Source organism: Heliconius melpomene, chromosome 8, assembly GCF_056956725.1.
Source record: "Heliconius melpomene rosina isolate 202511_hmr_F chromosome 8, ASM5695672v1, whole genome shotgun sequence".
Classification (NCBI taxonomy): domain Eukaryota; kingdom Metazoa; phylum Arthropoda; class Insecta; order Lepidoptera; family Nymphalidae; genus Heliconius; species Heliconius melpomene.
The window spans coordinates 507,091-523,413 of NC_140396.1; the positions used below are offsets into that span (position 1 = coordinate 507,091).

General features: G+C 34.2%; 1 protein-coding gene across 1 annotated transcript in view; it reads left to right on the forward strand.

The window, feature by feature from the left end:
- Positions 1–16,323, forward strand: part of LOC146536595 (synaptogenesis protein syg-2-like) — a 55,598-nt gene that overhangs the window by 18,078 nt on the left and 21,197 nt on the right. Inside the window, exons 2-6 of the mRNA XM_085189630.1 lie at positions 4,122–4,254; positions 6,328–6,536; positions 7,711–7,821; positions 9,118–9,321; positions 10,534–10,685. Of these exons, the coding sequence (XP_085045756.1) occupies positions 4,122–4,254; positions 6,328–6,536; positions 7,711–7,821; positions 9,118–9,321; positions 10,534–10,685 (809 nt within the window). The remainder of the gene's footprint in view (positions 1–4,121; positions 4,255–6,327; positions 6,537–7,710; positions 7,822–9,117; positions 9,322–10,533; positions 10,686–16,323) is intronic.

Sequence of the window (16,323 nt, forward strand, 5' to 3'; positions counted from 1 at the left end):
TGTTAGAATGGTTTATCGTAATAAGCTTATAAGATCAGCCGAGGCCCAGCATCTAGTTGTAAACGCGACGTTTGTGGATTTGATTCCCACCTTGTGAAATAGTAAAGTCGCTCTGACCTCATCCACTCAACACACAATGGACGTGATGTCAACAAAGCGTCTTAACACTAGGTTCCAGCCTACCTAGCCATATGTGGGATATAGTGAATCTAAAAAAATGAATAATTGAGGAGACTTTGCTTTTTATGACTGTTCACGCGATATTTACGTAGTCAATGCCCATTTGAAGGAATATTTAGAACTATATTGGTTTGGTAATTAAAACGATTTCCAAGATATATTTCTTTTCCATTCTAGATGCAAAATTGAAGATGTATCCAGTTTGCAGAACGATTTGTTAAAGTTTTTATAAAGTTGAATACAGCTCAACCCCCGGATGTAGGCTTATCCGTTCAGAAGTAAACACTGTAGAAGCAAACAAACACTCACAATATGTTTATATTTGCAGGAGAGATAAAAGTAAATTGGGATCGTATCAATCAGATTTGTCTCGATTTGAGTATTCTTGGTTTATATCCTCCGAAATGAAATATACGCTTGCACAGTGACATTGTGTGTATACACTTTATTTTTTGATTTATTTTTGTTTTAAATAACATTTTGAAATTAAGATACGGATTCAGTTCGGGAACGTTTCGCCACGATTTATCTCGTTACTAGAGCGAGGAATAAGAAATGTATTAAGTAATCGAACCTCGAACGAGAATTGAACGCACAGCCTTTAAGATTAAAGTCAGATGCTATGCCGCTGCGCCACGACGATCTTCGATAAAGAAGTAAAGCGCGGCGTTGAGGTCCGCCACTCAACACGCAATGTCTCGAGAATTTGGAGGAAAGTGGGGAACAGAAGTGTCAGAACACTAGGTTCTCTCCACTTACATTCGTGCTAAGTGCAAGATTCAGTGTAAAGCTAAAAAATACAAAAACTTACAACAATAATTTCCAGTAAAAAAATACGCCTCAATTAATGTCTCCAGACATTATAAATAAAACTAAACAAACCTTTAACGGAAAAGATAAATATCTATATTTAATCATTACCAATATTAATTTCATCAATAAAACCTTAAGAAATATATAAGCTTTCCAGTAGTTCTGTAATTCGATATCGTATATTGAAGGCATCGGTTCCCACGGCAACGCCGAGACTCACTCCGTCGAGTGCTACACTTCAGTACACGGACGTTCACCTGCGAATGTCTCTTAACATATTATATTCATATTGAATATAAATATATTATATTTAATACATAAATAACATATTTATTATATAACTAGCGGACGCGCGCAGCTTTGCTTGCGTATTTAGGGGTGAATTCTAATAAACCATGATGTGTTCAATGGAATATTTTTAAGAGTCTAAATTTCAAATTTTATAAAAATAGGTGGCGATTTAAAGATTTTTCCATACAAACTTTCAACCCCTTATTTGCACCCTTAGGGGGTGAATTCTAAAGAACCATGAAACACATGTTTAATTAAATATTTTTAAGAGTCAAAATTTCAAATTTTATAATAATCGGTGGCGTTTTAAAGATGTTCCCATACAAACTTTCAACCCCTTATTTGCACCCGTAGGGGGAGAATTTTAGAAAACGATGAAACATGTATTAAATTAAATGCTTTTAAAAATCTAAATTTCAAATTTTATAAAAATCGGTGCCGATTTAAATTTTTTTCCATACAAACTTTCAACCCCTATTTCTCCCCATTAGGGTTAAAATTTTTCAAAATCCCTTCTTAGTGGATGTCCAGATTACGAAAATAAACATCTGTCCAAATTTCACGTTTCTACGCACAGCGGTTACGGCTATGCGTGCGTCTTACCTCAGTCAGTGAGGACAAGTCCTTTTACATATATAGACTAGCGACCCTCTTGCGGCTTCGCCCGCTTTTACTATTGGATTATTCATATAATGTATGTTTGCAAAGCACTTAAGATAATGTGAAAATTAATTAAACCCTAATGCAACCCGCATTTTCGTAGTTTCAATAAGGATTTTCCAATTGTTTTACACAGCGAGGATTTTTTAGTAGGTACCGTAATTTTAAATCTGTGCTACTAATCTTTTCAAGTACTTATTAAAATATATTTAAATGACTATTTTTAGATAGTTAAATGACTGTTTTTAAACGGAAGAAATTATAAACAAAAACCTACCTACTAATAACTACTACAAAAAATATGAAACCAAATATATCGCGCTGAAATAATACATTCAACTTCAATTATCCAATACGTGCAAACGCATCTTAATCTTCGTTGCTATAAAGGCAGGCGGGTTTTTTTTCGAGCTTGTGGTTAATGCTGAAGAGGGTATTCTGTCCCTGATGAAAAGCAAGCACTACGTGGCTGCCTGTGAGGAAAATTATATAGAATACATCGGCCGGGAATCGAACCCGGGCCGCCTGCGTGGCAGGCGAGCATTCTACCACTGAACCACCGATGCGTGTAAGACAGGCGGGCGGACGCTTGGCGAGTGGCGAGCCGTTTGGCAGCAAGGATTTTTCGATATTGTAACAACTTCTAAAGTACTTATTAAAATGAAAAACAGTAAAAGACAGTTTTGGTCTACATTGAATGGCCAACGTAACTAATATACTTATTTATATGCTGAGAGTAAGGGATAAGTCAAACTTGAGTAACATACAGTTGATGTGTTAACGGCGGGATGTGTCAACAATTAAATGCGTTTTTCTCTAAAACTATTCGCAATTTCGAAATAGTGTAAAAAGCAAATTTTATCTTCGTTTAACGTAGAAAATTAATAAAGTATTTTAAAGGATAAGGATTAATACCATTATGGAGAAATATGACTCACAATAAAAAATATATTGAAATTATTATTTTTAGATAGAAAAATGATCGGTACACGTTATTCTTAAAAGATATGAATATGCCGTCGCGGACATTTTTTTCATGTAGTACTTACCATTAAAGCAGCGCATGCGCGAAAGTGTCTCAACGGGTAGGACTTTATACATATTTATCGTATTTATGTTAATTTACATAAGAATGTACAAATAATAAACTATATATAAACCTTCTACGGAAATTACTCGACTTAATGGTGAAAACCGCATTAAAATCCTTTGGGTGGTTTAGAAGAAGAAGACTTAGAAACAACAGACAGACACGAAAAGCGATTTTGTTTTATAAGATATAGGATAAGTATTATCGTCTATAATATAATGGCCTTTTTTCGTTTCCCACTGAGTCCTGCACATAGTAGGTTGAGCAGAGGTAACTTTGGAACCTAGTGTTAAGGCACTCTGTTCTCATTAAGACACTTGTTACCTAATTTCATGCGAATTCTGGATGTATTGCGTGTTGAGTGAGGTCACTCATATGGTGAGGTATTCATAGATATGAATATCTATAATAACTGTAGACAGATCAAAGTAGCTTTTTAAAGTTTAGTAGTAAGCCACACATGGCAGGTTAGATAGAGGGAATCTTGGAACCTAGTGTCAGGACACTCCTTTTGACACTCAACCGTCGCGTTTACAGTCACACGCTTGTGGCCCTGCGCTACAACGGCATGTCGCTATTGTATCGTGCTTAGGAAGAAATAAAAAAAAAATGTGACACAGTTGTTCTATGATCCATATCTATATTAATTAAAGATCTAAAGGGATTCCTGGCTCTTGTGCGCTGTCCAGCTCATCTTTACAAGAGATCCGTACTACTACTGCTTTACGTAATGACCATTTAGAGACACCAATAATTATGGTCTAACATTAATATTAATGTCACTTAAATAATAATTGTACTCATTGATAACTCAGTGCGTCTTTGAGAGATTTCCTGAAATAAGGTATTCATCTTAAACGTAATATATTTATATTTTGAATTTACTGAAATTTTAAAGTATTCATCAGTTAATGTCAACTTGAGATAATTATATTTATTTTTATTCTGTAGAATTTTTAAAAATACCGAAGAATGTTCTGGCGTCTCGATGTAGTTGACGATGATTTAGGTTTTTATTTTTATATACAATACAATACAATAGTTTGATTTAGTTCTTAAAAATCTAATAAAAATATTTGTTTCACAGTACCCACAGCGCACGTAGCGGGGGTGGTGGGCAAGAAAGCGGCTTTACCGTGTGATACACAACCGTTGTCAGCGGACGATAGAGTCGCCATGGTGCTGTGGTTTAAAGAAGCTGATTGGGAACCTTTGTACAGGTATGTTCCTTCAGCTTAATATTTTTTTCAGGGTATGCCCCTGCGTGACAAGCGTGTGACTGTAAGCGCGACAGGATGGCGAGGGTTATTACTTTTACACTCGAGAAAATAAAGTACTTTATATTTTCGGTTGTACGAGGCAAAACGCGGCGTTGAGTGCCGCCACTCAACTATGTTTGTTTGTCAATGAAGAATTCTTCAGAATTCATTATGTTGACTGTCATTTTTATGATGATTTTCATCATATAAAGTATTTTAGTCATCACCACTTTAAACAGAAGCACAGTTTTAACCCTTTGTAGGTATTTCCATTATTGGTATCTATTCGCAACTGCGCCACATAATAATCCTACATCTAAACTCTAAACTGTTGACGAATCTTTATTATTTTTTTTAGGTATGGGTTCGAAATATTTTACCCTATATGATGCTCCCGTAGCAGCAGACGCTTCCATCCTGTATAAATATTTTTTAAGAAGTTTATTAAAAGTTTAATTCAACTAATGAAGCAGTATTTATATTTTATTTTAATATATAGTGTTTAATCACCTCGACCTTACTTCCCTAACCACTTCTATCCACTTTACTTTTATTTCTTTCTGACATTATAAATACCAATTAACTTTTTATCACCCCATTTAATTATCAATTTGATTCCAATCCTTTTTCAGGCCAACATTCGACAAGTTGTGGGTGCGATTCCCTCTCGAGGAATTGAAATATTTCATCATCAACAGCCATCTTTTGTCCACTGTTGGACATAGGCCTTCCCCAATTCTCGCCACCACACTCGATCCTAAGCTTTTCGGACCCATCCGCTTCCCGCCAACCTCTTTATGTCGTCGGCACATCTGGCAGGGGGTCTCCATTCTAAGAGACGTCTGCCCCAGCGGCCGTCAGCTCTACGACAGATTGAAATATTTAATATTATAATTTTACTTGCTCTACTAGTTAAAGCGCGGCGTTCTGTTCCGCTACTCAACAAGCAATGCCTCGAGAATAGAGGAACGAAAGTGTCTTAATGAGAGAACAGAGTATCTCAACATTAGGTTCTTATGTTCCCTCTGCCCAATCTGCTACGTGCGGGATCCACCTTGAAACAAAAAAAAATGACAAAAAGCTTCGCCTCTAAGCACGTAAAGTTTTAAAAAATGTTGCTGCTGAAAATGAGAACAATTTTAAAAAACTTTAGGCTTAGTCTATACTTTTAGCAAGACTAATTTGGTAAAGTAGTTAGATAAAAATCTAACAGTGGTTGAGTTGTAAACGAGGAGGTTAGAGTCGTTTTTTCCCAGTTGCGGGCACATTCCATTAGACATAATGTGCTGTTTGAACGGATAGTGTGCTTTATACTATCTTTAAGCTCTATTTTGATAGTAGATACTAGGTTTGGTATTGATAGTGACTTTTTAATGTGAAATCCTCATTCACGGAAAATTTGGTTGGTTATGATTTATTACTTTTCGTTTCTTTTATTTAAATTTTGGTGTCCATCCATCCATCCATCAGCCTTTCAACGTCCACTGTTGGACATAGGCCTCCCCTAACTCTCGCCACAATTTACCAAATTTTGGTATACCAAGATTTTATTATTGTAAGATCCTGCAAAAATTTCCAATCCCGCGTGCTGCGGGATTACAAGTGCATTATCCGCCGGATTTGTGGGACTAGAAAGAAGCTTGAATACACGTCCTTTTCCAAATCCGATCGCTCGGGAAATTAAATATTAAGTCCATACATAAGAAATTGGCGTTATGTCACACTGGCTACAAATTTCTCCTCTTTGGTTAGAAATTCCAAATTCAAATTTATACAGTTATTGTATTTGTGTTTCGTTAACCGTCATTTATTTGCTTTTTCTTCTGTTTTTTCTGTTTGTGTCACTCAGTTTATAAAATGGAAAACTTGAAATATCGCGTTATTTGTAACAAGTACCGGTAAATCACTATTAACCGACTTAAGCCTCGTACACATGCATATGTGTGTGTACACTTACTTAAATGCAAAGCTCAGCTTACGCCTCACCGGCTATATGTTTTTACCACAACATTTGTCAATCCATTTTTTTTCTAGCTACGATGTTCGAGGAAGAACACCTAATCAGCCGAAGCTCTGGTCATCTCCAACAGGATTTGGGTCTCGAGCGTACTTCCGGGCCACTGCATCACCAGCGACCCTTCTAGTTGATAATGTCGGTACCGCTGACACTGGCGTCTATAGATGTAGGGTAGACTTCAAGAATTCGCCTACTAGGAATTTGAGGATTAACTTCACAGTTATTAGTAAGTTTTTATTTTGTTTCTATATGATAAGTTTTTTTTTACTTTAACATTAAGCATTATGTAGCCGCGCCAAAGTTCACACTAAAGTGGCGGATTCTATTCCTATTCGGGGGATTAAATTATTTTCATTTTCTCGCCCCGGCGCAAGGTTAAGTTCTGCCTTTCATCACGCAATGTGTGCACAATTTGTGGAAGTAGAAAAGTGGGGGAGTGTTGGACGTAAGTAAGGTTAGGTTATGTTATTTGAGAGAATGAATGTAAAATGGACGGAATGTGAACAACGGAATACATAAACGGACTACCTTGTAATTAGAAAGATATGATCAAGTACACATACATATTCAGTTTGGGGACATGGATACATTCCATTCACATTCCTCATTTAGCATGTCCTAACACGCCTAGAGAGAACCTAGTGTAAACTCACTCCATTCTCTTCTTTGTGCTAATTGGTAACTGAGCGCCGCGTTAGATAATGTAAATTAGTGCGCAAAAGCGTATTATAATTTATCACTAGTTCTCTGTCTTCCTTCCTCCTGGCATTAATCCCGGCTATTGCCAGGGCCTGCCCTCCTACTCAACCTACTCCACTTTGCACGGTCTTTTGCGTGCTATCACTAGTTCTCTGTCTGTTCTTATAAAATAAAAATAAAAGGAAAAACAAATCGCTTTGCTAGTCAAAAGTTAAACACAAAACAAAGGTCATCACTAACATTCGTTGGTTTAAAAACTAACTTTCCGTTATAACTTTAGTTAGAAGTAAAATGAACATCGAAATCAAAATTTTATACTCTCTCGTATATAAAGTTAAATCGACAGGCCAACTGTTCAATTCGCAACTAGTAATGAACGCAAATAGAAATTTTATTGAATTAAATACTAGTTTAATTTATTTATTCAGTAAAAGGAATGAAAGGACATTTGAAATAACTTTATGTATAACAGTATATATAAAGTTATTTTAATTATTAAAAAAAAAACAAATTGATATATTTAATTAATCTTAAATAATTAAACTTATAAGGCTCAACTAAAAAATATTTCATGTAACAAATAACTATTAGTATCATTTTATTTATGAATTTTCAAGTTTTTCTTATGAATTTTAATTTAAGTTACAGTTCAGCAATTTATTTACATTGTTGTTTACTATATTTGTGTTAATATTTTATAGCTACTCCTAACAGGCCAGCGATAATGGACGCTAAGACTCGAGACCACACTAGGCTACTAGAGCCTTATGATGAAGGAGACACGCTCGAATTGTTATGTGAGGTTTATGGAGGTAAATATTTATGGGAAAAGTTATTTGGTTATTTACATTGCGTATCGAATCAGTTAAAGTATAATTAACTTGTATGTGTGAAGTGAACTGCAACAAGTGAGCGTAATTCGATTTTACAGAATTTTGTATATTATATTTAACGATCGATGAAGCGAGGCATATATATATATATATAAAATTCGATAGTAAATACTTCGGTCGTATGCCTTAACAATGTTAAGCGATGCGTGGTGTCCCTGCAGGCGTGAACATCTACTGTATATAACTACGAGTACTACTACATATAACGATGGATATGGTTAATAATTCGTTCCACTACTTGAGACATATACAGAGACTAGCGGACGCGCGCAGCTTCGCTTGCGTATTTTGGGATTCTAATAAACCATAAAACATGTGTTCAATGAAATGTTTTTAAGAGTCTAAATATCTAATTTTATAGAAATCGGTGGCGATTTAAAGATTTTTTCATACAAACTTTCAACCCCTTATTCGCACCCTTAGGGGGTGAATTCTAGAAAACCATGAGACACATGTTCAATTAAATACTTATAAGAGTCTGAATTTCAAATTTTATAAAAATTGGTGCCGATTTAAAAAAAAATCTATACAAACTTTCAACCCCTTATATGCACCCTTAGGGGGAGAATTCTAGAAAACGATGAAACACGTGTTCAATTAAATACTTTTAAAAATCTAAATTTAAAATTTTACGAAAATCGGTGCCGATTTAATTTTTTTTCCATACAATCTTTCAACCCCTATTTCATCCCTTTAAGGTTAAAATTTTTCAAAATCCCTTCTTAGTGGATGTCCAGATTACGAAAGTAAACATCTGTCCAAATTCCACGTTTCTACCATTAGCGGTTACGGCTGTGCGTGCGTCTTACCTCAGTCAGTGAGGACAAGTCCTTTTATATATATAGATATCCTGGAACTAACATGATAGTTAAACAGTACACTCAATATTTATATGTACATTAAACATCATGTAACAATCCAACAACACGCAATGACTCAAGAATTCGGCGGGAAGTGGGAAACAAAAGTTTCTTAATGGAAAAGGTACTAATGTTAAGATACTAACACTAGGTTCTCAGGTTTTATTTGCTAATCCTACTGTGTAAGGTATAAACCAAATATTTTAAAAGTAAGTTAAATTAAATAAAATTATTTTAACCAATATTTTAAAATAAATTATCTATTTTTAAGTGAATATTTTTTATTATTTAACATTGGTTACAGGCCGCCATTAACTTTCCACTAGAAAGATTATAAAGAAAAGTTATTTTCCAGGTGATCCCAGACCCAGCCTTATTTGGTATCTAGAAAACACAATCATCGATGATTCCTACGATCAAAAAGCCGATGGGGTAACGGTGAACACATTGACGTTCCCGAGTATAGGACGACAGCATCTCAACGCGAGGCTCATCTGTCAAGCGTCTAACACTAACTTGGCACCACCGCAAGCTAAATTGTTGATATTGGATATAAATTGTGAGTTGTTTATGTATTGTTTTGATTTAAATATAAGATAAGATTGTGCGACTTGGCGACGATAGTAGGTTCAATTCCCACTAAGGTAAGAAACTATTTACATTAGCTCGCTTTGGTAATATGACAGCGCTCTGTTGGGTTCTGCCACTCAAAATGCATGCAATGTGTCTCGGGAACTCGTCAGAACATAGAGAAAGGAAATGTCTTAATGGGAACGGTGTTAAACGGTTGAAACGGGATAGTGTCTTAACACTAGGTTCCTATGATTCGTCTGACTGCGTTCAGAGCGGAAGTAAAGGGAATAGATAAGGTGGTCTCGGCTCATTGACAGTTTGAGAGTGATCTTATTGACTCTAGTGATCTTCTTAGTAGGTACCTAATACGTTTCGTATATTATTATCGTAGCGAACTTTTAAAACAAAAATATATTTAGATATTTCTATATATTTAGATATTTCTATGATATGGGGAATCAAACCCGTTATATTTTTCTACGGAGAAGCCTTTTTCCAAATACATGATGATGACTACGAAAATCTCTGTCGTCTATTTATTATTTATATTTAGTTTGGATTTAGTCATACGAGACCCATAAATTATAAGCCCGTCAGCTAAATATTGTTAGTATTTGCGGTGCAAATACTGACACCATGTATATCGTAATACTAATTTTGTATTGGTTGATTATTGTAGGCTGTTTTGATATGAACGAATAATCCTGTATTTTTTAAGTCAAGTAAATGAATTTATCAAGTACTTATTCCAGTGGGAATCGAACCTACAACCTGTCGCTTTTATAATCACATGCTTGCGCTCTTGCGCTATGACTGATATTATAATTAAGATAAAACATAGAAAAACATGTTGGTGGGCTTGAAGAAGAACAAAGGAATAATCAATATAAATAAATAATTCAATGCGGTTCAATAAAATAATAATAACTTACAATGCCTATATCGTTACTATGCACCGTACTTACCCTACTAAAAATATCCATAATTATGACTTTTAATACTAAAAACTCGTATATTTCTATAATTAAAATGTTTACTAACAAGCAATTCATTTTTTTACTTTTACTTTTCACTTTCCGCAAAATTCTAGAACCATTGCGTGTTGAGCCTAGCTTTTTCTATTAATTCTCATCATAATTTCTTTATTTATGAAATATTTATTCTATATACACATAAAACTTAATCAAGTTTGTTGCAGTAAGGCCACTAACCGTCCAGATTTTGAACAAGAATCGACAGTTCTCAGCGGACAGGAGTTACGAGGTGGAATGCAAGAGCACAGGATCGAGGCCTGAAGCGCAGGTCACGTGGTGGAAAGGACTTAAGCCTTTGAGGAAGAGAGCTAGGAATGTAAGTTAACATATATCTCTAATTTCGTGTACAAATAACAATTAAAATTTGCGCTTGTTGTTATTTGTAATTCACTATTATTTGTAGTCACCACAGTACCACCACCAGTATTTGTAGTAGTCGCAACGGTTGTAAGTTCGATTGCCACTCAAAAAAGATATTTATTTTCATTTGCTCGTTATAGTAAAAAGACAAATCGCGATGTTGAGTTCTACAACTCAACACATAATGTCTCAAAAACAAAGGAGAGAGTGTCTTAATAGTTCTTTTTTTGCCTATCCTGCAGTATTCAGGAAACGGCGAAGAATTATTTTTTGCTATGATAAAAGAAAACAATTTACAACGTAAGATTACAATATTTGTATATGCTTCACTCCAAAAAAAGAGCTTTCAGGGGATGGCGTACAATCGGTAAACCCTACTTAGTATTGAAGCTATAGACTAAGTTTTATCGTCCTTTAACACCTTAATCTCGCACTTTAGTACTATTTTCCACAAGTTTAAGAAACCTTTACATATAACAATATGTTACTGTACGACATTGTGAAAAAGTCTCTTAATTGTATCTTTGTGCATACTTCTATACAAAATAATATAAACCTAAAGATTTAGTGTGCTTCAACGCGATAATCTCAGGAACTACCGATTTTTATTAAAAAAATCTATATTCGTCGGATCGTCTATATATAAAAGAGAGCAAGGCGGTATTATATTTTATCAAAAATTTCCCAGACAATGGAAAACAGAAGAAGCGAATGGGAATGGAAGTGACTTGACACTAGACTCCCAGGTTCCCTCTACCTACCCTACCATATGCGGGATACATAATGAAGTTGAAATATATATAAACATTTTATCTTTGACTAATACAATTAAAACCACGAGAAATAGGCTTTGAGAAACACTGTTTGCACTGACTGTAAGCTTGCCAAGTGGTCTAAAGGCAAATTCGAAGAGACTATAACTTGTAGCAGTATAAAGTAGTCGTGATATAAATCAATGTTGCTACAATATGTGTTTAGTGTTTGCGCTTGCAAGTTTATGGAAGTTATGTATTTTAGTTTTATAGATAGGTAGAGCTAGTCATGATAAAGTTGGATAGCGACTGACTGGAAATTAATGGCTGTGGATTCGATTCCTATTCATAGAAATTAAGTAAGACTCGCTCTCGTAATAATAGCGTTGAGTTTCGTCACTCAACGCGTATTGTGTTATGAATTCGGACGGAAGGTGCAGAGCATTGTTTTGGTACTTGATTTTCCCTGCTTACCGTTCTATGTGAAATGGGTTTTGGACTGGCAACACTGGCCAAGGCAACATGTCAATATAGTAGCTCCGTAATTTAAATTATTAAAAAGGATTATTTAATGTATATTAATTCATGTGATTCACTGTATATATTCTAAAATCATCTAAATACGTGTTATTAGTGTTATAAATACTCCTAACTGTAAGATTACTAACGTTGGACTGTGCAAGTGTGCAACCGCCGTGACCTGTCGTCTGTCATTGTGCCAACGGAAGGACTTTGAATTTCTCTGTGAAACCCGGGGAGTATTTCTTTCAATATTGTATATTTACAACGTATTAAATTACACAAAATTCACTTTTATAGTGAGTAACTCACACTTAGGCACCATACCGTCTCGCTTTGCTTGACAAGCTGGAAGCTTAGTTGCAGACTCAAATATTTGCCTCAGACAAAAATCCCACTCAATACTATATAATTCACAGTACTATATGACTATTGGGTGTGATTTAAACATAACATATACAATAATATAACTGCTAATTTGCTTGATTAATATTAAAACAGTGATACTAAATTACCTCTGCTAATTTACATGTAAACATCAAAGAAATTGCATAAATAACTGGTTTATACGTTTAATATTTAGGATATTGTCCCTTTTGTTGATATTTAAGCTCTCTGTTTTATTTTCAGTACATTAATAATGGAATCACAAATTATGACCCGTAAAGCCTCTACAAAAGACCTGGAAAGCAAGCTGAAGCAAGCCTTACATAAACTAAAATCCTCTCAAGACCTGTGTAAGCAGCTTCTCCAGGAACGTGAGGACAGTGAGGTGGAAATTAGCACAATAATTAAAAAGAACTCAGATTTAAAAAATGAGCTTGCTGAGCTGCATACAAACTATCTAGATGTAGTGGCACAGCGGGATCAACTAAATGATGTTGTGGGTATATTTGACCAGTGCAGCATTGAACATGAGAGGGCTCTGGACCGGATTTCAGAGCTTGAAATTGAGTTGCAAGAGGCCAAAGCCTCAATTCTTACACTAAATAAGCAAAAAGAATGTAATGAATCGCAGAAAATCTCATGTTTATATGATGAGCTGGTTGATTGTAATGTACAACAATTCCTTAAACCAGTTGTAATAGACCTGACGAAGGATGACTCATATGCTAGGCAAGATATACAAAATATATTTTTTTCTACACATAATAAATTAAAGAAATATATTAAGTTAATTAAATTCATAAAAAAAACAAATAAAATGGTAAATTTTAAGTTTTCTGCAAAAAAAGTGATCACATTAAGAAATGATAATTCAAAATTAATTAAGAAGCTTGAGTGTTATAATAATAAACTAAAGCAAAGTAGGTATATGTATGACCAAGACACACTTCAACTGCAGAGTGAAATAGATAGCTTACATAGCTCCCTCAGAGCATTAAGTGAGAAGTATGAATCCTCACAAAATGAAATTAGAGAACATATTCTAGCTGCGAATAACTTAGTTGACTTGTGCAATTATAATGTAGAAAGATTTGAATCATTGACAAATAAACATAGCTGTGGTTGTGCTGTTATGGAGTCCACTGAGTCAAGTGTCACTCAAACGATATGCAACTCTGAGGTTGTGGGTGACTCGGCCATGCACACTTTATTGAATAAGAATTTACATGTAAAAAATTCCTCTCACTCCTCTCCAAACAATATTATTGTAATTTCAGATAAATTAGGTCAAGGCTTTGGGTCCCTACTTAATTGCCATTTTTCGAATGTTTTTAATGCATGTTCGCCTGGAGTCAGTTACCCGTCTAATATTGACAAAATAATGTCTATGAATGTAAATGAGCATAGTACTATTGTACTATTACATGGAAATAGTTTGTCAGTGAGGAGACAAGATGTGGTAAAGAATATAGAAAACTTGCTTAAATTACATAGTAAAAGTAAATGTAAATTTGTTATATGCTCTTTTCCATATTCTTCTTGCCTTACAGATAGACAAAATAGGTATATTTATAATTTAAATATGACCTTGTATAATGCGACTCAACGTCATAGTGACGCGATTTTTTATTTAGATTTAAATAAGTTTATTTATAATAGTTGTAAGTTGACAGAAGATACATTGTATCTACCTTTATATTTTAAAAAACAAATTGCTACTTTAGTAGCATATAATATTCGAAACCCTGTTATACATTGTATAACAAAGGAAATAGTTTGTAATAATAATTTTTCATTAGAAAATAATAATGACATAATAAGTTCCAGTTTAAACTAGATAACAAGACAACACCTAGGCCATTTACATTGAATATTGTACACCAAAATATACAAGGCTTAGGAGGCAAAGAACCGGAACTAGAATTGTTTCTAAAGAAATTTAATATACATATAATGTGTATAACTGAGCACTGGATCTCGAGATGTAACAATACAGTAAATATTGAAAACTATAAATTGTCAAGTTCGTTCGTTAGAGAGAAGGCCATCCGCGGCGGTTCGCTTATATTAGTAAGAAATGACATACGCTGTAAATCGCGACCAGATATAGTAGCTCTCTCCGACGAACGCTCCATTGAATTGTCCTGCGTTGAATTCAATAGACATATTATAGTATGCGTGTATCGACCCCCCTCAGGTAGTTTTGAAGTATTTGAAGAAAAAATGGAGGATGTTCTGAATAATTTGAGTTCCAATAATAAATCTTTAATCATATGCGGAGACTTTAATATAGATATAATACAGGCGACATCATTAAGCCTCCGTCTTGTAAACTTATTTAAATCTTTTAATTTGTTTAATATGTTCTTTGAACCAACTCGTATAACGAATACGTCCGCTACTTGTATAGATAATGTTTTTTGTCATTGTGAGACTGTAGAAAAACAAATTATTACTAATCTAAGCTCGGATCATTGTGGTCAAATGTTCTCGGTATTAGATGAAACAGTCGCAGAACGTAAACAAATATCAATTAGACCAATTACTGAAAATAAAATTAATCTTTTTAATAATAGAGTGAGTGAAAAAATTGCAAACTTAGAAATAACCGGATTAAATCCGAATCAGCTATATTGTAAAGTTTTTAATTTACTCTCTACAGAGTTTGATAACATTTTTAAAGTTAAACAAATATATAAAAACTCGAAGTTAACTTTTAGCGACTGGGCAACTGTTGGTATATACCGAAGCAGAAACAAACTATATGAATTATATAATATGAGGCAATGGAGACAAGATCCGGAGTTCTTGTTAAAAGTTAGAAATTATTCAAAAATATTTAAAAAGGTATGTGTCCAGGCTAAGTCTATGCATATAAGAGCAAACATTTTGAACTCTAATAATAAAATTAAAGCTACATGGGATGCTATTACTACTGTAACTGGAAGATCTAGAGCTGTCAGTGAACCTATTAAATTAAAAGTTAATAATATAATCTTAAATTCAGATTTAGAAGTGGCAAATACTTTTCAAAAATTTTTTTCTGATATATCAACTGAAGTAACACGTTCAGTGCCATCATCTCCTTCGGAAGCAGAATCAATACTAAAAATCCATGTAAATAGTTGTAGACAAAATTTTGTGTTTAAAAATGTGTCACCAGATGAAATTGTCAAAACTTTTAAAAGCCTTAATTTAAAGAAAACTGGTGACTTATGGGGCATGTCTGTTAAAGTTTTTAATTCAATTATACCTAATATTGCTCCTTACCTTGCTTTAATTTTTAACAATTGTGTAGAATCCGGTACTTTTCCTGATTTAATGAAATATAGCAAAATAGTGCCGCTTTACAAAAGTGGAGATAGATCTGAGCCTGGAAATTACAGACCGATTTCTGTTTTGCCATCCTTAAGTAAAGTATTTGAAAAAATAATGTTCAACCAGCTCACAGTTTTCTTAAATATTAACAATTGTTTCCATAGTGAGCAATATGGTTTCACTAAAGGCAAGTCCACTACGGATGCGGGTGCCGCACTCCTAAAGCACATTTATGATGCATGGGAGAGGTCACAAAATGCAATTGGAGTGTTTTGTGACTTATCCAAAGCCTTTGATTGCGTAGACCATGTAACTCTGTTGTTGAAACTAAAACATTATGGTATACAGGATACTGCCCTTGAGCTTATCGCCTCATATTTAAACCAAAGAATCCAGAAGGTTAGTATAAATAATGTAAAATCATCTGGATCTCCTCTAAAGATGGGCGTTCCACAAGGATCCATTCTTGGTCCCCTTTTATTTCTTCTTTATATTAATGATCTACCTTTTTATGTGAAGAACCTATGTGATATTGTACTTTTCGCGGATGATACCTCTTTAATATTTAAGGTTGACAGAAATAAAATAAACTATGACGATGTGAATAGCGCATTATCG